General features: G+C 42.7%; 1 protein-coding gene across 4 annotated transcripts; it reads left to right on the forward strand.

Moving 5' to 3' along the window:
* The first annotated feature begins 1,928 nt into the window (after window positions 1–1,928).
* Window positions 1,929–22,996, forward strand: LOC108156006 (putative epidermal cell surface receptor). 4 transcript variants are annotated; one of them, XM_017287208.2, is made up of 10 exons: window positions 1,932–1,997; window positions 3,788–4,214; window positions 14,248–15,551; window positions 18,008–18,302; window positions 18,549–19,196; window positions 19,266–19,508; window positions 19,859–20,875; window positions 21,197–22,222; window positions 22,436–22,660; window positions 22,715–22,996. In XM_017287208.2, the coding sequence occupies exons 2-10, from the start codon at window positions 3,857–3,859 to the stop codon at window positions 22,768–22,770; spliced, it is 5,172 nt and encodes a 1,723-aa protein (XP_017142697.1). In that variant the 5' UTR covers window positions 1,932–1,997; window positions 3,788–3,856; the 3' UTR covers window positions 22,771–22,996. The 4 variants fall into 4 exon arrangements, with proteins under 4 accessions (XP_017142699.1, XP_017142697.1, XP_017142698.1 ...); XM_017287209.2 differs by having other exon boundaries at window positions 1,933–1,997; window positions 22,737–22,996; XM_017287210.2 differs by lacking the exon at window positions 19,859–20,875 and having other exon boundaries at window positions 1,929–1,997.
* Window positions 22,997–23,543: the final 547 nt, after the last annotated feature.

Below are 23,543 nucleotides of genomic sequence, written 5' to 3' on the forward strand. Positions count from 1 at the left end.
TGCCCCCCTTAAAATTGGTCACATTTTGCTGGATGCTGTAAGAGTTTTCAGTGCTGGAGGGGTCCTAACCCTTCACTGGCACAAATCAGGTTTGTCTGTAAATCATACTGTCTTCGAGTCTCTTTCTAAGATTGTATCTTTGATTGCAGCATCACAATTGATTTCTTTTGGGTTGTATTGAGACTGAAGTTTATCTCTGTGCTTCGCTTTGGTTTCTTCTTTTCCTAAAGATTTGTAGATGGAGAATGCTTTGAATGCTCTCAAATATCTTTTTCTGGCCTAGCAAAGTATCTTAAACCTTAATCAAATCGTAAATAGATCTTCAATCATCATTTGGTGTGTCCTAGCCTTCGTTATAGCCCTTTTCTGTAGTTTCTTTTTGGCTGCAAACTTAAATATTGCTCCATTCACGATATGGCAGTGCATAAACTGAAGTTGCAATATTATTATTATCTTTTTTTTAGTGTTTATTTTGTATATTATTCTGTGGCATCCAGCAGCAGCTGCGATAAGGCCCGGACAGAAGGAAAAACAAACAAAGCACACAAAACCAGAGACAATGCAACAGTGGCGGCGGCACTGTTTGTGCAACACCGAAAAGCGCATTCATTTCTGAATCGGATTTTTTCGTTGCACTTTAATATATGCAACCACCACAAGGGGAACCAGCAGTAACAAAGGTAACAAACAGACCCAACAGACACTCCACTGTTTGCACATTTGATATTCGTATCTTTTGACGTGAGTCGGATTTTGTGAGTTCTTTGAACACACATTTCTTTTGACGGATGGAATATGGAATCCATTCCGTATGGAATATTGGTTAACCAATGCGATTGGCCATTGATGTGTGCTGACGGTTTCTGGGCGCGTCGCATCGTCTCTTCGATGAGGCATTGGATTGATATTTGCATTGATGGCATTTGATGGCTGGCGGTTTGATCAGCGGAATTATTATTTTGGGAGCAGCAGCTCTGCAGATAAAAAAACCTTGGGTATTCTCTGGGATTTCGTTATGTGGGTTCGTTCGATAGGAAGTGGTATTTCTTGTTGAATTTATTTTAAAGATTTGTATCTATGATTTGGGTTGGGTTCTGCACTGCCTTAAGCTTGTATATCCCAGATAAACCAATTCAAAATGTGATGTTCCTAAGTAGCCCTGAACCTTAAGTACTTTACTCCCTCTGCATTGATCCCAAATGACTTTTGTGATCTTTCAAGAGACCCCAACCAAGCAACAAAGAAGTAGAAGAAGCCGAAACTGTAGGCGTAATCGTACCAATGAATGCCAGACGTTGGCTTGGGGTTTTTTCAATGGGATTGAGTCTTTTTCCCCTCCCGCACAACAATTGGACAGTTCAAATAGTTCGCTGAGTTCACTTGTCAGCCGATTGACAATTGCTAGGCCTGGACTCCAAAAGAGTTGCCTTGCCAAAAACCATAGTCAGAGTCTTGTATGCATCATGGTCGTCTGTCTTGAGCGACTTCTAGAGAGAGAGGACGGTGGGTACACCCACAGATGGCAGATCACCAGACACACCTGACGAGAGTGGGTGAGACAGAGAGACAGAGAGAGAGAGAGAGCGTTCAACTATTATGTCAAGCAGAGCTTAAGCTCTTTTACCTGTGGAGAGAGGTCTATACCTGTTGATGATCTCTCCCTCTCTCAAAGCCATACCTGTTAATCTACCTCTCTCATAGCCATACCTGTTGATCTCTCTCCCTCATAGCCTCTCCTACAGATCTCTCTCTGGCACTCTGTCTCTCTCTTTGCTCAGCTGAGCTGAAACTCAACACGGCTATAACCAGTTACCTGTTTGGGCGGTTGGCCATCCTTCTGCAGACATCTAAACGTGGTCTACACGACTGTGGTGGGATACCAAAATCACGCTACCATTCCATATCCATGCCAGCGGAGAGATCAGTTGGTGGACGTGCTTCAGACGGAGCGGTTTGGCCCCGGTGCGAACGTGTATAAAATATATCTCTATCTATCGGTCTGTGTGTGCGCTTCAATCGCTCTCTCTCTTTCCCTGTGTGTCTCTCTCGCTCTCTCTCTGGGTCTATAAACGTGGCCAGATAACAGATAACCTTTTGCCGGTTTGGTGCTAATCTTCAGTTCAAGTGATATTTCGTTGGATATTTTCACCGATTTATGCTAATCTTTTGCGGCTTTCTTATTGAACAAACAAAAAACACAAGTGAAATGCTCAGAAGGGGAGGGGTGGAAACAGCAACATCGATGGACAAAAAAAACATTCCATTTAAAATACCAAAAACAAGTTTTCTCTCTTTCTCGCCATGCTATCTACCTCTCTTTCACTCAACGATCTTCCCCTCTCCTTCTCTACGATCTCTCCCTCTCTTTCTCTGTTTCTCTGTTTCTTTCCCCTCTTATTTGCTTTTGTTGTTTGCCTTTTTGCCATTTCTACATACAAGGAGTGAGAGTGAAATGTGAAATGTCAGCACACACACACAGACCAGACCCCCCCCGACCCAAGCAGTAACCCCAATAACTTTTACAATGACATCATTTGTTTAAGCAGCAACAACAAAACTATAACAAATAGCAATAGATATGGTAGCTGTGGTAGCTGTGTCTTAGAAGCCGCCTTCCGTCTAATTGCCTTTGAAGCTTGAAACTTGGCCAAAAAGGCATTGGAGTGCATTCTGCGGCTTGCAGCCGTTTTCCCAGTTGCTGGCTGCTGCTGGAAAACCGGTTCAAATATTTTCGCTATTGCAATTTGGGTCTAAAGTTTTTTTTTTTGTTTTTTTTTAAATCCAATTGCATGAGCATAGTTTCCTCGGCAATTTGTTGGCTTTTGTCTATCTTAGGGTTTCTTGGGTTATTTGCCTAGTTTTCTGTGGCCTTTTTGCACAGTTTTTTTTTTTTTGGTTGAAGTTGGTGAGAAACAAATATTATGGCCACAAATTAAAGATATTTATGGGTTTGCCCTTGCCTTACCATTGTTTCGAGAGCTGTAAATCCATCTTAAAAATGGTAAATAGGGTTAAATATTCTCAGGTCATCCATCAACTACAGTTTTCGAGAGACTTGTGGTATATGCTTGAATGGAAATATATTCACAAAGAAAGGTTTCACCTTCTTCAACGCACAAAAGACTTGGAACACAAACCTGCTTGAGGAATTGGATAGTTATGAGGCGATACAGAAGATTTTTTAACTCAAATATCAACTATCACTTTATTCAATGATGACTAAACTTAAAATTCCCTTAAAAAAAAAACCACAGCTTTGCATTCATAAAACTCAATTCCAAGAGACTTAAAGCAAATATTTGCAATAATCATTAATTACATTGTAATGGTTGACAAATGACTAAATGCACAGTTCCTTTGAAGTATAAGTCATAGTATTTGCTTAACAAACAGTTCAGGAAAACTGAAGTATCATTAAAAAGAAATTTCGTAAAGTTCCCCCATTGGACAAGTGGAATATTTTTGCAACTTTCCAAGTAATATTAACCCAAATGTGAGCGCCCAACAAATCACCCATCAAATGGACTGACAAAATATAGCACTTGACATCACACAAAAAGCATTATTTAACCCGACTTTCAAACGGAAATGACAGCATTTTGGGGAGTTACCAAACCAACAGAAACCGCTACAAAATAAATATCGTGTAACGCAAAAACCGCGAAAATATAAAACAAAAGCAAGCCCAAACAAAAAACCGCAATGAGTGCCCTAAAGTTAATGATTGAGACCTTTAACCAACAAAAAGTTGATACATAATACTTATTGCAAATTTTATTTCTTATAGAAAATCATTATAAATTAACAATAAAAATAAAAACAAGTGCAAACGTGTGAGAAAAATAAAAGTTGAAAAATGCAAACGTGTAGAAGAAGAAAAGCCGTAGGCGATACGGCCACGATCTCGTGGCGACGACTGTGTTTGGCCAGTCTCTTGGGATTATTGCTGCTTGGCATTCAAATTGAGCATGCGGCGTCTGCGCCTGCAGGCGAGGATGATGCAGCAACGACCATGCCACCACCACCACCTATGGATGCCACAACAACAGAATCTACAACAGTCTCCTCTACCGCAGCAGAAACAACAATTGGCGTAGAACAAAGCAGCATCGGCAGCACCAGCACCAGCACCAGCAGTACCACTGAGGAAGCGGATAGTTCAACGACTTCAAGCACTACAGAAACGTCCAACAAATTGAATGCGGCCGAAGCTGGTGAGTTATACGAAAGCCAAAAGCCATGAAAATTATAGATGCCGGCAAGACGCAACGATGGCGATGACGTTGTCTAGGCCCCCAGATCGTTTGCCAGACACTTTAATCTCACCTTACCTGGGCTCTGGGACTCACTCTCAGAGACTCTCTGGGCCATAATCAAATTTCATTCTCTGAGCCACCAATTAACGGCCAGGCCTCCTCACATCGTGAGCCAGTGCGTGTCTTGGGTGTGCTGTTGCCGCCCTGCCCTGCCCTGCCCGGCCCTGCCACCAATTTCGTTTCGATCTGTAAGACATTTCTCCATAATTATTTCGGATTCGCTTAAATGGAGCGAACCAAAAGAAATTTTCGTGGCTTTTGGGATTAATCATTGGTAGAATATATTTGTATTTGTGGCCACAACAAGTTGTTTCCTGTTGAATTACTTAGTTAATTGTGCGGCATATCAAAGCGAAATTTCTGAACATCTTTTGACCGCAAGCTAAAAGGCAGAGACTTCCAGTTTGTTGAAGCCTGAAATGGGAAAGTATCATAATAATAATTTAAGTATTTCTTGAGAGAGAAAATTAACTTTTAATGTGAGTCTATAACCGAAGGCAACATTCCAACACGTATTACATCTTCAGAAGTATAACTTTTCTCTGGTTAATCAATCATTCAAAGAATATTTTAGATATAAGAAAATATGAATAGGCAATGGAGGGAAAACATGCATAACTTTAGACCCAAGAAAAGCTAGCATATAAATATTTGTAACCTAAGAAACTGAACAAAACCAAGATTTAAATTAATTTTTAAACTAAGAAAAGCTATACAAAAATTGATTAGAGGATAAAATTGATGTTTAATGAAGCATTCCCACACGTTTTGAGATAATCTTTTGAGACAAGAACTTTTCCAGATCAAAAGTGAAAGGCTCCATTCGTCTGAGTACTCATATATCTTCTAAACCAATCAAGTTTTTCTTATACAGAAAATGAGGTTACCAGTTTAATTGTTTCGGTTCTTTGGGGCCATCATGTTATAATTAGCTTGAGTGTAGTTTTTTCGGTTTAATGTCAGATGCACATCAAAAGCGACATGAGAGCGACATGGCTCATAAAAAAAACATCAATTTGTTGTACTTTTCCTTTGTTGTTTTAGGTTTTCTTACTTCTCATCTTGTTGGTCCATTGATGACTCGATAAAATGGGGCCCAGGGTTGGCCCACACACAGATATCAGATCTGTTTCAGCTTAGAAAAGTGGAAACACTCGATGGGTTTTGGGCCCTTCACAAGTCGCCCCAAATGCCAAGAGAATAGTTAATAAGGTTTGGGGCTAGACCTCCAAAAAATTACTCAATTTATATGCAAATTAGGGAATTGCAATGATTCATGATCTTAACCTACTTGCAGCCGAAAAATTCGTTTGTTTTAGCCTCAGGGATTTTTGGGAGTGGAATGTCTGTATCGCGGGGGCTAATTATAAAAAGATGTACCACGAAAAGTTAACAAGAAAAATATATTCAGCAATTAGTCATTTGGTTTTTGGGTTGAAACACCCACAAACTATGCAAAAGACACACCACACCTGCTGATCAGCCTCGGGAATCCATTGATGTGTTCCCCCTTGCCGAAGAGAGTGGCTTCATTAATTAGTCAGAAAGTGGGCAGCCAACCATCAGATTAAGGTCTTACGTTATGTAAATATATATCTAAAAATACGAGCATTTACGTATTTACAAATCAATTATTGAGCAAGACTTTGGACAGTTGCAAAACGGGTTTGTGCTTTAGTTGCAGCCACTGGAGACAAGTCTTTAAGTGGGGCTTTGAAGTGTCAATGGATCAAACAATTATATGTATAAATTGAAATATATATTCTATATATAAAAGCTGTGTGTCCGAATGATTCATCAACGAACAGCCCAAGCGGATATGCAATCCAGAAATCTCCATTTTTGGAGAGCCCACTTTGAACTTCAAATAGCTCCTGCGGCCATTCAGAGCCAGCCTAGGAGTTTAAGCTATAAATTTATTCATAAATAAAATCTATAAAATTGTATTGAATATTTTCCAATAAAATTGCTACTTGTTTGTTCGTGGATTTTCCCCCAGTTAGTGCAAACAAAAGCTATTAGCGATGCTTTTTCACTGTTTGACAGACAGCCAACTAGTTTGTGCAAAAAAAAAAACCCAAAGCCGAAACCAGAGGCCAGTAAATTGTTTGCTAACTAAGGAAAATCGACACAAGCACGAGACCGACCGACCGATCGACTTTAATGAGTTGGAAAATTGCAGAGCATGGTGGCTGGTGTACTTGAAAGTCGAGTACATAAATCATTTATGTTAATTTTCCACTGTGCGGTTATTCCCAATTGATCACTGAGTGCAAAAATTATGGCCTTCCATTGAAAAATTCCTATTGAGCAATTTTCAATGCGTTGGCAATGCAAGTCAGGGCCCTGCACTCGATACGGTGTTGCCAAAAATATACACAAGCAAGGTCTCTCTCTTGCACAATATACTTATATATTTATATAAAAAACACGAGTCTGAACGACCTCAATTACCAGATTTACTTTCTTCAAGGGAAAACCATCAGCTTGGCAGAAAAAACAGAAATAATCATAAATTACAAAAAAAAAAAAACGAAAAGTGCTGAGTGACCTGCTATTATGTGGACCTGTTGATTGTTTATTATTTTTACAAATCATAGCAGAGTGAAATTTACATATTTGCGGCACGATAGTCGTGAATTTCGAGAGAGGATGTTAGGATGGAGTCAACATTTAAGCGAAAACATCAAGTTTTGCATGAATGAAATATGCCCCGAGTCGCCCATGGAGACGATGCCTCTTCAAGTTTGTTGCCTCAGTCTTTTGTTTGTGCACGGACTCCCATGGGAGTTCTCTCTCTCCATCTTTCTGTTGATTTTTTGTGTGTTGTTTTTGTTTTATGTTTGTTTTCTGTCTGCGTCACTGAGAAATTCTGCAGAAAAAGCCAGGCAGGCAGACAAGACTTTTGTTTTCGTTGGAGTTTTCAAGGATACAAGTTTTGTTGTCAGAGTGCAGAGTGTGAGAAATATGCCATATATACTCTGTAGAGGGTGTGGCCCCAGAGTTCGGTGCGTGTCTCGCCGTACCTTTCGCTTTGCTGGGGTTCATGCTCGATTAGCTGGCAAAATTTTTGTCTAGCGACCCGCTATAATGAACCGATAAGTAAAAGTAGCTTAAAAAGAAAAGACTTTTCAACAAGCCACACACAACAATTTCCAAATGTGTGGAGTGACAGATACAACACCAACACCGAAAACTGTTGTTAATTGTTGGCCGTTACTATTATTATTATAACCATTATTATTATGGCGTTGTACTCCACACAGAGCATCGTTAGAGAGGGAGTTAGAGATGCGTGAAAGTGCAGACAGAGCCAACAATTAACATTTTGGCCATAAATATGGCTTACAGATACTTCGAACTTTAGTGTCAAAACCAAAACAAAAAAAAGTGAACTTTCGGTGGGTTTTCCATGACACATGGATTGGCTTTGGCTTTGGCTTTGGGGGCTTTCTCCGAGACATCAAACTTTAAAGAAACTCTCCAAATTCGAATAGAACCAAACGGGTTACACAAGTGAAAACCCGCCCTGGCGGCAGCCCGGCCTCAATCTTAATCTCATTCCTATTTATGTCAGGGGCGCCAATCAAAATACATAAAAAAGCAAAGTAAAAATAAGTATAATTGTAACTCGTTTGAAATATGCATTAGGCAATGGCATCAATTCCACTTAGAGCACACACGTATCATGCGATTCCTCTAGCTCTCGCGGGGTCTAGACATGCGTCTTGGCCGTCTTGCATTTTTTTGAATTAGATAATTTTTCATATATATATATAAAGCAAATTTTTCTCATACGAGTGGGAAAAATGTAGCACAGAAAGCCAATGTGCGGCTAATTAATGCATTTTAATTGCACATACTTCTGTGGCTTAGTGTGTGTGTGTATACTGCTGCAATTAAGTGTGTCATTGAACGGTGCAGATACAAAGATACAGATACTGGGGAGTCGGAAAGAGAACGCTGGCAGGAAGTGCCGCCAGGCTTCAACTGGGTGAAAGATAATAAAGAATGAACATTAATTTAATTATATGCTATGACTATTTTCTACTGTTACTGCTACTGAATGGTAGGAAATATCTGTTATATAATGATAGGGTAAAAGGATTGAGGAATCGGAAGGAAATCATTTTAGTTTATGTTTATGCATTCAAAGAACTTCTAAACTAATTCGATTCGGATTCTGATGGTTTATCGAGGAGTCTTTAATCGGGCTAATTCTTGGATAGCTTAGGTGTTAAATGGTTCATTTTTATACTGAATCCGGGCATGTTCTTAGTGTTTTAAGGTGCTAATTGCTATGGATGTATATCTAGATATGAATAGGAAAGAAGAGGTGGTATTGAGAGTAAATTTTGCTTGGCTAGAACCAGTTAAAGAGGCAGTTTCTTTCTTGCTTTTGCTCATCTCTACTACTCTTAGCTTTTGCTTACTTTAGCCCATTGATAGCCCCTATTTCGCTACACACGCCATTCCCTCTATCCCCCATGTATGTTATTTCCAACTCATTTGATGTTTTGTGAGTTTCGCTTGCCTGTGCCATTCAATTGACCTTCAATCTCCAAACGCACTTGCCACTTGCCACCACAAAACTTACAGAGCTAGTCGGCAAAACCTCTCACATGGCTAACTCCAATTCCAAATCCAATTCGATTTCATGGCCGGCCAAACAACTCGCATTCACTTGGGTAAAGACTCTCCGTGTGTCTGTGGGGTGTCATTCCATTGAGATCAGATACAACAGACACTCGCTACTACTCGGCACAATATTTATACAAAAGTTAAGGGGCTTAGTGTTTATTTGTTCATATTTTTGCCAGAGGTCTTTGTCTTGGCTTTAACAGTACTCCACTCCAACTACTAAATGGACAATGACACGAGCCTCGTCGTCGTAGCATTTGAAACGTGTTTTTTTTTCTTTTGCCGTCATAGCATTGGATACGATCCGCCCTCCCATAGATACTTACTACTCCCTCTGCAGTCCCCCCACCATTTTGCACCAGGTCAAACTGCATTTTTGTTGTTTGTCAGATGCACATGAACTTTCGAGTTGAAAAAGGTCAAATGCTGTGTTATGTTGGGAAATAATTTTGCTTTGAGTTGTCTTCCCCTTTTCGCTGGGTCGGGGTTTGGTGTCTGTGGGTTTTAATGGTGTCTGTCGAGTGGAATTCTACCCTATCAGAAATACCTGAATGACTGACCGCTGGGCATTTATATGTGTGTTCTCTCGTCTGCCCTGCCTTTCCACTGAGCACTCTTTTGCTGTCATTAGCCAGATAGAAAGGCCGATAAAATGCCTCGCATTTGGGTTAGAAGCGTAGTCGGCTAACTGCAATTGAGATACAAATTTATGATAGAGTACTGTGTACTTAGTAGATTTTTTTGGGATTCTTTGGTTGTAAAAGAAAACGGGGTTTCAATGTATTTCAAAAGTGTAAATGATCTAGCATTTAGCTGTAGATTGATGGCAACATAAAAGTAATTTTGGATCTAAGAACAACAATGATACCTTTAAGATTTCCTTCCTCAATTAAAACATCAACCTCTTCTGTAACCATTCCTCCATTCACTCTCTCATCAGATCTGAACCATTTCCAACATTCATTATTGAAATTTAACACTTGGTTTCACAAATTTCCATACTCGGACTTCTTCGTGTGTATGTGGATTATCATCTTCATGGACAAAAGCCATCACAATGAAATTTCATTAACATCAGCACGAAATTTCTAAAGCAAATACAATAGAAAAAAACCTCCAAACTCTGGTTTTAATTAAACCAAAAAAAAGATAATCAAAATTAACACCCAAGAGGGGCAAAAACAGAAACAACTGAAACTGCAGGCAACATCCAACAAAATTGCGTAATCAATTTCGAATTTGTTTATAATTCGAAGTTAAAACCGGACCCACAGCTGCATAATACCATTCGGATATATATATATGTATATATATTATGGATTCATGACACACTCTGAGGCATGACCGTTACAGTGCCCAAAAAAAAAATGGTCAGACCTTTCCCCCCCAGTCCCCATTTTTACCCTTTTCCGATCGGTGGAGCCGCTCCGTTTTGTTGACACTTTTTGCGCGTTACAAATCGCGGCCAACAGAGTGAGGAATGGGGTGGATGGTGGGGAGGGAGTGGTGAGGCTTTGAGGAGTGGGGCATGGGGAATGGTCATTAGGCAGGTTTCATTATGAAGCTCTGCTTCCGGTTGGCTGCGTCGAAGCCCCAGAGCCCAAACATAAAAAAAAATCTATAGAGACGGAAATTGGGGGAAAAAAGAATACAAGTATTTTTGTAGGGGCACCGATAATGAACCGTTTAAGAATGGTTATAAATGGAATATTATACCTGTTTTATGCATAAAAGAACCTGAAAGAATGAAAGAAAACTTTAGAATTTGACAAAAGTATAAACACAATGAGGAATACTGGTTTAAAATTTAGGATTAGCTATCAATCCTTTCCATTCTCTTTAGAGAATATCGAAACCAAAATCAGGTTGTAAGGAATCAAGAAGGTAGAGTTTTCAAAGCGGTTCTTCATTCTCCGCTCACTTTTGCAGCTGCTCAATTGACCAAGAAACCCTTATTCTCTTTTCAAATCTAACGTACACTTTAGGCCATCATCAACTCTAGATTAAGACCATCCACAACAACAGAACAGCAACTATCCCACCTAACAAAGACATCCGGTTTGCATTGCAACGCTTCATGGCAGCTTGTCAATTCTAAGCACATCACTTATGTATACTCGTAGCAGACCCCAAACTCCCCCTCTATCTGTATCCAAGGAGGGTATCTCCCACTCCTTTCGACTGGCCGGCTGTCCGATCATTTGTTTGCTTGTGTGAGCCGCAGAACGTGCGGCGACTTAGAAAAACCGCAAATGAGTGTTGCTTTGCACTAGCGGACAGGCATTTTTGCATTTTTCTGCATAAGTGGTTTGGTCTTGTGGCTGTTGTTGGTTGCTGGTGCCTGGCATTCATTGTCGTATGCATATATATATCATAATCAAGACTGGCTGACCGGCTTAGCTTTGAGTCATAAACTATGCTAAACCAAAAACCCATTTTGCATGGCCAACAGGGAGGACAAAACGTATAAAAGATACAGAAACTCAAGTTCGTTGTCTGAGTCTTTTGTACGGCAGATGCAGAAGGCAGCACAGCACAGCACAGAAAAAGAAACTTGCATAACGGAAAGACCACCAAACAAGTCCTCCATCTATGCGGAATACATAAGGGATATACATACATACATACAATATATATTCTATAGATACATATGTATGTATATACTATATGTACAAAATAAATTGAAGATGCCTTGGCTGGCTTTAACGAGTGCCGAGTGAAAAATGAAAATCAATGACAGTAAAAGACAAATTGTGCGCCAAGTAAAAACAGACAAAACAAAAGGAGAGCCAGCGATCCAGCCGCAAGAGCTCCGAACAGTTGGCGTATTATAAACGGCTAACCGTGACAACAGACCCGAACCGAACAGAACAGTCAACAGAACAGCCAAGAACTGCAATAGCAACAGATCCCAAGCTGGAGCTGGAGCTGGAGTTGGAGTTGGAGTTGGAGCTATGGCTGGAGGCTGCCACAAAGGTAAAGGCAACAGCAACAGCAGCAGCAGCATAACGAACTGAAATTCAAGGTTCATGTCAGTAACCCTAAGAGTTCTGGTCTCTCTCTCTCTCTCCATTCGACACAACAATAAAAGCAACAGCTAAAACATAAAACACACACATAAAGATCTGTTCTGTCTATATATTCGTATTGTGTAAGTCGGCTAGGGTCTCTTTCTCCTACTCTTTTCTCTCCCTCTCTCTCTCTCTCTCTGTGGGCTAACGAACTGTTCGGTAGTTCTTCTACGTTTTTATACCCTAACTTATTGATGTTGGGGAATAAGTTGACCTTTATTTTGGGATTGGGAACAGGAGTGTGACTCATTCTCCATCTACCATAACTTTTGGAAGGAAATTTGGAGCTCTAATCTTTGGTAGAATATTTTGTAGGAATTCCAATAGTATAGAAATAAACGTATAAAAGTTATCCCCATTGAAGGCTGGGTTCTTTACATCTTTTCGGAAAATTGTTATTAAAAAGTCCCTCTATTTATCCCCATTCCATTCACATGCTCTAAATCCCCTTTGTGGCCAATAAATCTAACTTTTTCATTAAATTTCTTCATCTCTAGAACCCTATTTTAGGGCATTCCCCATTCGTTCCATGTAACTTCTCGACTCTTAGCTTTTTTAGCGCTAAATTGGCGTCCGTTGCATGCTGGCTCCGGACTCTGTCTTTCAGTCCGACTCTTACTCTGACTGACTGCCTCCAAGCGTATATTTTGTACCTTTTTCTTATTGGAGCGACGACAACTGGGGTCTAGGGACCGCTTTAATGCTTATTACCACGCATGCATGACAGTCCCAGTCGCCAGTCGCTCGTCGTTCGTCGCTAGTCGCCGTTCTCTCCCCCAACCACCTACACTCCAGGTCCCCTCTAGGGCCTGTCTAGGCGTAGGACTTGACTGGATAAATGCCGTCCCCCATGGGGTAGCATTTCGTACAGAGAGAGAGAGAGAGAGAGATCGTCAGCGGGTGTTTTCCTGTCCCCTCTTCAGAAATGAAAGAGAAGTACGTCCATGAGTCAGCGGAGTAAACGTATGGTATATATGGTATATGATGGAAAGGGTTATTTACTTTTCCATTCGACTGCAGTCCGCAATGATGGGGTGTGCACATTTTGATGAAAATTGCAGGCAGCAAACCATTTTGAGTTATTACTAAAAATGGTCGGGAAATTCAGGAAATTCTTAGACCTATTTAAGACCCATCAAACATAATTATGTCCATATTTCAGGGATATTGATTGATTTAATAAAGGAAAATTATGAATAGAACTTTGATGGATGGCTTCCCATTAATTTAGATTTGACAACCCTTTAGAAGTATCCAAAAAGTGCTACAATTATCGCTGATGTTCAAGTTCAAGTTCCAATTAATGAATTAACTATTTAATTGAATGTTTTTCTGGTCAGAAACAATCTTAATTCTCTGCAGAAGCCATGGGCAAGACAAGTGTTTTTGGGGCCTCCACTAAGGTCATCATTTATTTATGACATGAATGCCCGAATATAAATGTAATTATATAACAAAAGATGAAGGAAAAAAGCCCAAAGAACAACATCTTTGGCAGGCCCCAAAACACCATCGCCTAAGCGCTTCAAAAGTCAAAGAAAAAACAAAGGAAAAAAACCAAAGAGAAACAAGAATTATATCATAAAAGATGTGGCTGGGCTGATATTTTGGTTTGGGGCTTGTCCCTCCACTGGGTCTTCCAAGAATGGACGACCATCCGATGATTCAGCAGGCAAAAGGCAGCAGGCAGACGGAGCTTAATGAATACCTTGCAGATTTTGAGGAATTGATGCTGCTTGAAAGATGCTTGGGGTTCGGTTCGTTGTGTGGCAAAAAAAAAAAAAAAAAGCGAGAACCGCGAGACGAGAATTGAGAACTGAAAACAGAAATTACCTTTCAATGATGGCATGGCCAATGCGGAATTGCGGATGATGTGGTTGTTGTTCCTCAAGATGATGATGATGGTACGCGTGAGATATTTCCAATACGATTTGCCATATTTCCGCTAGAGTTGCGCAAGAAAAGTTCTGTTTTTTTTCCATTCAGTTACCGTAAATGTGGGACAAAGTCTTAAGAGTTTATTTACCCCATTCGGGGATGAGTCAGTATTGATAGGAAGGGAATATTTATAGACAGATGCCTAAGGAGAAGAGGCATGGTTATGGTTCCAATAAGAAGAATGCCAAGGGAGTTCGAGAGAACAGAGATCTTTTTATGTAATCCCAATCTTTCATTTTCCTTTGAAGATTCTAATGTTATTCCTTTCGTTTTTTTCCCAGATGTGACCACAACATCCCTTCCACCTACCAACAGCAGCAGCTCCCTGCCCCCAGCTGCTGGAGACACAATGAGTAGTTCTTCTGTGAGTTCTACCAGCATTGAACCAATCACCTCGACAGAGCCCACAACAACGCCGCGACAGGAGAGTGATGGACCCGAACAGCACTTGATCTTCTCGCACACGGAGGCGGATCAGACCCACATCCAGCACATACCCCTGAGGGATGAGCACGCGGAGAATAGTGGAGCTGATGCCACCACCGAGGCACTGAAGGATCCACGAGAAGATCAGCTGCTCAATCAAATATCCAATGAGAACGATGATGTGGTCAAGGATCTGAATAATTTCCGACATCCGGCGACGCTGATCACGGCGAGCAACAGCAACAGCGAGGAGAACAGTGACTCCTCAGTGATTCCCAATGAAAATGAAAGTGAAAAGACAGAGGAAACAAAAACAACCAGTACAACAACAACGACAACGACAACGACAGAGGCAACACAGCAGATCGAGCGCGAAGAGGATCCCTATCATGTGCATATACTGTCCGAGAATCATGATCGCCTGGCCGAACACGAAGATTATCAAATGCTGTCGACCAGCACCGAGGAGTCCTCGTCATCGTCAGAGCCAGCTATAACAACTACAACCACAGAGAGCAGCTCTGATGCAGGTATTATTGTCAGTCTGGAGAACAAGGCGACTGCCGAGCCATCCACATCCACATCCACAGAGGGTACGACGACTACAACTACAACCACATCTCGAGCACGCGCCATGCATATGAATGAGGAGCCAGAAATCGAAGCGGCGGCGGCTGCCACCACAATCATGCCACCAGACAACGAATCGTCGTCGGGTCCAGTGATTAACATTGTTGAAGGACAACACATGAAACAGGAGGAGGAGTCGCAGTCGGAGTCGGAGAGCAGCAGCAGCAGTACAGCCACCAGCACAACGCCAGCCACAACCACCACAGAGGAGCCATCGCCATTTGTGGCCTTTGCCGGCGAGGGACGGTCAGCGGGTGGTGCCGGCGATGATGATGTGGAGGAGCTCTTCCTGCATCGCAATGCCACAACACATGAGCAGCTCATGGATCTGAGTGATGTCAGCATGGATGAGGATCCCAAGGAGAGTAGCAGTAGCACCAGTACCAGTACCAGTACTTCTTCCACAACCACAACATCAACATCGACGACCACTGTTCAACCGGAAACGGAAATGCCCAAAATAGTAGAAATCACCGCCAGCGGGGATACGATGCAACGTGAATGTTTGGCCAACAGCAAGAGCTACAAGGTTAGTATACAAAGATAATAAAATATAGAAGTTTGATCCCGTAGAGAAAGCGCAAACGCCTCCATCATCATTCCTTTTTGTCTGGCAGCCAGCCCACTTCCTGGCACGCAACTCCAATTGGAGCTTGTCGTCACCCTGGAGATTGCATAATGGCCAACAAGTTTTTGGGTCCACTGCCGCTCATAATGAAACCGGTCAGAGCGCTGGGCCTTATATTCCAGACTCAGTCTCACTCTCAATCCCCAATGCAGCTGCTGCTGCTCCTGCTGCACTCCAAAAAAAACAAAACGAAACTAAAAAAAACACCATATTTTCGGTGAGCCGCTGTCGCTGTTCGACCAAGCAGCAATTATGCAAAATATTTGCGCACCTTAAAAATCAAAAGAGAGAAAAATGTAGAAACAAATTTCAAGTAAAAGACAAAAAAAAAAACGAGCAAAGAAAATTCCAGTAAATTGCTGGGTTGTGATTGATGTTGACATCGCCTTTGTGGTTTTGGCCAAAGGCGGGAGATACAAACGGCAGTACGAGATCCGAGAGGGAGATACAAACGGCAGTACCAGATCCGAGAGGGAGATACAATTCCAAAACACTCTCAAATGCAAATTCCATCCCATTTCAAGTCCAGGAATCCGATCAATAGTTCCAGCAACGTGTAAATTGTTAGCATTTCAGATAAATCACTAGATAAATGATTTGCATTAGAACTATTTGGTTAAACAATGCATACAGTTGTATGGCTCTATCTTTCATCTAAAATAATTCATCTAATTAACAGCCAACGAGCATTTTCAATCATTTCCAACACGCCTTTGTGCGTCTGTCCAACTGTGACGTGTTCATCAAACATTGCACTCGGCCCCACAGAGGCACGGAATGGCTACCAATCATGAACGCTACTCATGGCTTACATCGGTTGTAGATATATACCGTACACATATATAGTGCAGTTGGTGCAATGAATGCCTGCAGCTGGGGAATGAGGCACTACTGACCAAAGCCCAACCCACTTTTCTGGGATGGAGCCTGCGCTTGGGCCTGAGCCTGAGCCTGAGTCTGAGTCTGGAGTGTTGATTTTGCTTTAATTAAACGAGCGTTTGGCTTTTCTTTTTCAAGTACCCTAATCTATAGAGGGGTATTGGGAAATTGTAAGGCATTTTGAGTTTCAATAATTGAAAGTTTGTCTCCGAAAAAGAGATCTTCTCGAAAGGGAAGTACTTTTTTCAATGATAAATAAGAAATGTCTGTAGTACTAAGTAGCACTTATAATTTCCATAAAAAGAGTATTCCCTTTTCGGTATTACCCTCCCTCCCTCCTTATTTTATTCAATTTTTTTTCTTAATCTTTTAAATTGTTTGTGTTGTCGTTTTCATAATCGAGTTTGCGGTTCGCGTTCGATATGAAATAATTTTTGCTTTCACTTTTAATGAATTGTTGCCGATAGACGGCCCTCCTCCACCTCCCTCACTCCACCCTCGTCCCCATCAGATATTTCTTATAAATTGCCATCGATTGTCGGACACGTGCAACATGCCAAGCCGCATGCCGCAAATGTTTTTCAAGTGAGCAGCCAAATAGTAAAAAAAAATATATATATTAATAAAGTAAATTGCACAGCTTAGCTGATATTTTAGCTTGTTTTTCCAGTAGTTTAATGTGGCAAAGGGGGCGTTTTTATGGGCCGCCCGAGGCCCCAAAAGTTCACAAGAATTGTGCTCATTAGCCCACCATAAAAGCAGGGGGCAGTGGCAGGTGGCAGGGGCACGAACCATAAAAAGCTTTGGGCGTGAATTTGTGCACCTGAGAGCCATATAAACGGCTGAGAGAACAGGATAGAACCCTAGTCCCCGACGTTTAATTAAAAGAACAAACGACTGCCTAAAGTGTTTTCTCGCTAAAACAAAAGACTCAAGACACGAACTTTTGGGTCTACGCGTGCGTGGGCACCACCGCATTGGCTGAAGTATATGACATATTTGGTTATTGGAGCACTCCATACAGAGAGCAGGAAATTTCAGCTCATGATTGCCTTGAGTCAACAGGCGCATGATTGATGATCATCCACTCCAAAACATCAGTGCTTGCCTTATGCCACAAATTGACGTAATTTCTGTGCAAATAGCTTTCACAGAGTACACAAAAATTGGCAGAAAAATGTCTTTGCGGATGCGAAAAGAGCGAGAACTGGCACAGTAGGTCGATCTTCAGTCATTTCCCTAAATAAATGATGATAGAACTTTTGCACTTTTGCCATTGAAGACAGGGAAAGTGGTGGGAAATGTTTTAGAAGGGAAATCAGGAAAAAACTTGATTAGGTTTTGATTGAATGGGTGAAGGGAAATATTGGGAATTAATGGTTTAACACCATTGGATACCCAAAGAGATGGTCTATTGATGGGAATATTTATCCCTATCACATGTTATTTATATTCTAAATAAATGCCACATTTTCCAGCATGGCGATACCATGGAGAGGGAATGCGATGAGCGTTGCACTTGCAACCGCGGCGACTGGATGTGTGAGCCACGTTGCAAGGGCTTGAGCTATCCCCGTGGCAGCCAGCGCAGCATGGCCAATCCCAACTGCAGAGAGCGTGTGGTGGAGGAGGATGAGTGCTGTCGGATGATGGAATGCAATGAACCTTTGCTAGAGCCCACTGTGGCCATATCCGAGCAGGGAGCAGCACCAGCAATGGCAGCAGCAGCAGTGGAAGAGGAAGCCACTACCATTTCCAGCACCGATGATGAAGGTGAGTTTTCCATTAATCATTAGAAAACGACTTTGAGGAAGATGAAGCAGATGTAGTAGCTTTTGTTATGGCTTTATTTGTGGCTTTTACATGTCGATCTTTTTGGCCAAAGCTTTTTAACATGCTGTGTTCTCTATGCCATTCCATAAACGTGCCTCATGCCCCAACACACAACACATACACAAAAACACTCGCCGCACACTCTCGACTCGACTGCATTCCTCCCATTGCATTGCACCCACATAGCCACGCCCAAGCCGAAGAATGATTGCCATTACATGGGAGGCGTTTATAAGTTCCGCGAACGCCTGGAGATCGCCTGCGATCAGATCTGCCACTGTGCCGAGGGTGGAGTGATGGACTGCCGTCCACGGTGTCCGGAGAGGAATCACACGCGGGCCGACAAGTGTGTGTATGTGAAGGATCCCAAGGATGTGTGCTGCCAGCTCGAGCTGTGCGATGTCACCCTGGATGATCATGAGCAGCCGCAGTCCCCGCCCCAGAACAGTGTGAACGAGGATTCGGAGGAGGAGCACCACCAACAGGAACATCTATATGGGTTGCAGGAGCAGGCCAGAGATGCTGGAGGTGCCACGTCCGGCTGCACCTTCAAGGGCTCCCAGTACGAGGTGGGACAGCAGTTCCGCGATGGCTGCGAACAGTTGTGCATCTGCAATGAGCAGGGGATCCACTGTGCCAAGGTGGAGTGCCCCTCGAACTTCGGATTGGACGTGCAGGATCCGCACTGCATCCGCTGGGAGCCGGTGCCCGCAGACTTCAAGCCTATTCCCCCGAACTGCTGTCCGGAGAGCATGCGATGTGTGGACAATGGCACGTGCACCTATAAGGGCTTGCAGTTCGATAACTGGGCTCCGATTCCAGCGAATCTTTCAGGTAAAGTCCATACATCCAATCATTCCCTTCATATAGTCGCCTCATGCCACCCTTTGGATCTCCGCTTAGGTTGTGATCAGCATTGTTATTGCGAGAATGGGCGTGTGGAGTGCCGTCCGGCGTGTCCGCCAGTGCTGGCATTGCCGCCCGCGGACCTGCCCTGCCATCCGGCACAGGCTCGCCTCCTTCCGATACCCGATGACGAGTGCTGCAAGCAATGGAGCTGTGCACCGCTGGTGCCAAAGATCGGGGCTGCCGGGCAGGAGGAATCCCCCAAAGAATCGTCCACGCAATCCACTCCGATTTCCAATGGTAAATAGATTTTGCATGACTTGAGATTAATCCTTTCCTGTTTTTGGGGAACTGCATGCAATATAGAAGTTTTTAAGAAACGTTTTTCCCACTTCCATGTCATTCGTTTGAGCTTTTTTCATTTGAAAATCATTTTCAATTCGTTTTTATTGGAAATTAATTAACTTTTTTGCGCTTTTAGTTTGCTGCCTAACTTGTTTTTCTTTCTGCTGGCTCTCACAATTCTGTTTTTGCATTTGAAAGCTATTTAATTTCGTTTTTACTTTACTTTTTTTCATCAATTATAAATATATTCACGCTATGCATTTTGTAAATAATCAAACAACATTCAACATGCAACAAAATAACAGAAACTACAACGACAGCGACGACCACGACAAGTACAACAACCACTGGCAAAATGCCGCCCCAGAAGAAGCCCTCATCTCCAGGTGCCTTCTATCCCACATTGGACGGCAAGCCACCAAAGTCCACTGGAGGAGGCCTGGGCATCTTTGAGAAGACAGAGAAAAACCATGAGAAGGGCCATGAAAAAGGACACAAGAAGGTGCAACACCAGCACCAGCAGCAGCAGCAGCAACAGGAGCAGGAGCAACAGCAGCATCAGCAACAGCAGCACCAGAACGATGTCATATTCGATGATCGTGAGGGACACTTGCAGCAGAATGGCGGCTTTGTGCCCTTCCAATTCGGTCACCAGCATCCGCACCAGCAGCACCTAGGACCCTTTGGATTCTACAATCCCGTGAAGCCTGTCTATGAGGACTACAATCCCTATGAGCCGTACGACATTAATCCCAACGGAACGCCCCAAGGCAAGCCACCACCAGTGCCGACTAGTCAATCGGATCTGTTTAATATACTGGGAGCAGAACAGCCAGGACATCAGGGGCATCCCAATCATAATGGACATCCAGCGCAGACCCAAAAGGATAATCATAATCTGCCCTCCCAAGTGAGAATCGAACAGATTCTGCAGCATTTGCAGCAGACCGTGCCAGGCGGACCACCGTCCCAACAGCAGCAGCAGAATCCCCAACAGCAGCAGCAGCAGAATCCCGGACATTATGTGCCCATTGTGCACAGTGGATTGCCGCCACCGCCGCCAGCACATGGCATTGCCATTGTCGATGGCCAGCCCGTGGCATATGAGAGCTATCCGGTGATACCGGGCCTGGGAGTGCCGCCACCACCAATCCATCAGCAGCAGCAGCAACAGCAGCAACAGAAGCAACAGCCACTGCAACAGCAGGCCACAATCCTGCCCAGCTCCAGCACTACTTCAGGATTGTCCACCCAAGCCAGTGAGCATAGTCTACACCAGAATCAGGAGACGCTAACGAAGCAGCAGCAGCAATCCAATCCAGGTTGAACCAACAAAATATTCTATAGCTACCCAACACTCTTAGATCTCTACAACAGCCACAACAGAACACTGCGACAGGGTTTTTACTGTACTAACTGCCGACCCACACACAAACACAAGCTACTCTTCACACAGATACAAAAGCATCTACACATTCATATAGATCCATCCATCATTGTCATGCTTTTTACGCTAATCCGAAATTTGAGCGATTTTCCAAACAAAATCCGTTAATTATTTTTTGGGGCAAACAAAATACTAATCTCTAAAAATTAATTAGTCGCTGAAAACTAACCAAAAATTCATATATTTCCCCAAAAAGGCAATAGCAAACTGCAGCCAGACATCGAAGTTCATACTCTGGAGGCTCTGGATGCACGAACCATTCACATTGTCTTCACTGTACCCGAGGTCTATGTGAATCTCCATGGACGCATCGAACTGCGCTACACGAATGGACCTAGCAATGACACCTCGACCTGGGAGCAACAGATCTTTGCACCGCCAGAGGATCTCCTGGCCACCTCGCAGATGGAGTTCGACTTGAACTATCTAGAGCCCAATTCCCTGTACAAAGTAAAGATCACACTGATCCTCAGGGATCTCAACTCCCAACCATCGAGCACTGTGCATGTGGTAAAGCTACCAGCGGAGAGGACCATCACACCACCTCCGCCCTTCACCGACTACAGGCCGGACTTCCAGGACATCTTCAAGACCGTGGAGGATGCAGAGTTGAATGTCAGCGAAACGAATGCCACATGGCTGCAGTTGACATGGAAGAAGCTCGGCGACGAGCAGATGGAGTATGTGGATGGAGTGCAGCTGCGCTACAAGGAGCTCACGGGCATGATCTACTCCTCATCCCCACTGATACACCGCACCCTCACCAGCTACACCATCCAGAACTTGCAGCCGGATACGGGCTACGAGATCGGTCTCTACTACATTCCTCTGGCCGGCCATGGGGCAGAGCTGCGTGCCGGACACATGATCAAGGTGCGCACAGCGCCCAAGATCGATGTGTATGGCTTCGATGTGACTGTGAATGTCACCAAGGTGAAGACCCAGAGCGTGGAGATCTCCTGGAATGGTGTGCCCTATCCGGAGGATAAATTCGTGCACATCTATCGCGCCATCTACCAGAGCGATGCTGGGAAGGAGGACTCGAGCGTGTTCAAGGTGGCCAAGCGGGACAGCACCACAGGCACTCTCATTATGGACCTCAAGCCGGGCACCAAGTACCGCCTTTGGCTGGAGATGTATCTGACGAATGGCAATACCAAGAAGAGCAATGTGGTTAACTTTATCACGAAGCCAGGAGGACCGGCCACGCCTGGAAAGACAGGTAAGACTCGAGTGGGAATATCTCTAAGAAGAGTTTTGATAGGAATCTTTAATGGATTATCATTTCCTTTTCAAGTCTTGCAATTTTTTGAAAGGATTTATTTGGGTTTTAAGATATTTGGTAAACCAAAAGAAAAGCCTTGGCTCTGTCGTAGTTTTAGATCTAAGAACCCTAATCACTCCTTACATTAATCCCTACCTTTCATTATTACAGGAAAACTCCTCACAGCAGGCACAGATCAACCAGTGGGTGACTATTACGGTCCCCTGGTTGTGGTCTCTGTGATCGCCGCTTTGGCCATTATGTCCACGCTGGCCCTGCTCCTCATCATCACCCGGAGGCGAGTCCATCAAACGGCGTCCATTACACCTCCACGCAAGAGCGATGCGGCCTATGACAATCCCTCATACAAAGTGGAGATCCAACAGGAGACTATGAGTGAGTAGACGACGAGAAAAATCTATTCAATCTATACGAATTTGTAATTAAAAGTACTTAAATCCCCTCCTTCCAGATCTGTAACTCACGAATCTGCCAAAAACACTTAGTTCTAAAACAGATTCTTGTAAATATTTAAAGAAAAAACGAAAGGAAGGATGGAAAAAATAAGGAAAAGTAATGGAAAAACTCAAACTCAGTGTCAGTAAAAATTATGTAATCAAAAAAAAAACGATGGAAAAAAAATAATTTTCTTAAGCCGGCGCAAGATCAGTAAAAAATTGTCCCAAATGTGGAATTCGGCCGCCATGTTGTACGTAGTGTTTAAGTAATCAACACAATTTTTTGTTAAACAATTTGTGACTTGTGTATATAGAGAGAGAGTGAGACAAGCAAGGAGGATACCCTATGGAAGAACTAATTGATCAAAAACTCCACACAACAAAAAACCCCGGGCACATTGATTCTTCTAGCGATTTCAAGATGCATACGAGTTTAGTTAGTTTAACTTGTAAATTTTAGCTTTACACCTATCGTAATTTAAAGGCGCCTCATCATCCGTGGAGCGAAAATCAAATCAACAACTAAAGGAAGCCCGCCACAAAAGCGATGATGCGTTTTTCAATTAACAGTCCATAAATATTTAAAAGTAGCTCGTAAAAACACTTAAAGAGATATGCATATACTCGTATGTATGTATGAATAAATAAAGAAAAAATTATAAAAACTATTAAAATAAATTCGAGTGTTTTTGATCTAAGAACTAACAAATTATTAGAACGGAATAAAATAGCCAAGGGTAGCATTTAAAAGTAAGTATTACTTATCCGTTCACCTCCAAAAAAGTTACATTTTCGGGGATTTATTACAAAAATATATTATA

This window comes from Drosophila miranda, chromosome 2 (genome assembly GCF_003369915.1).
Source record: "Drosophila miranda strain MSH22 chromosome 2, D.miranda_PacBio2.1, whole genome shotgun sequence".
NCBI classification, from domain to species: Eukaryota; Metazoa; Arthropoda; class Insecta; order Diptera; family Drosophilidae; genus Drosophila; species Drosophila miranda.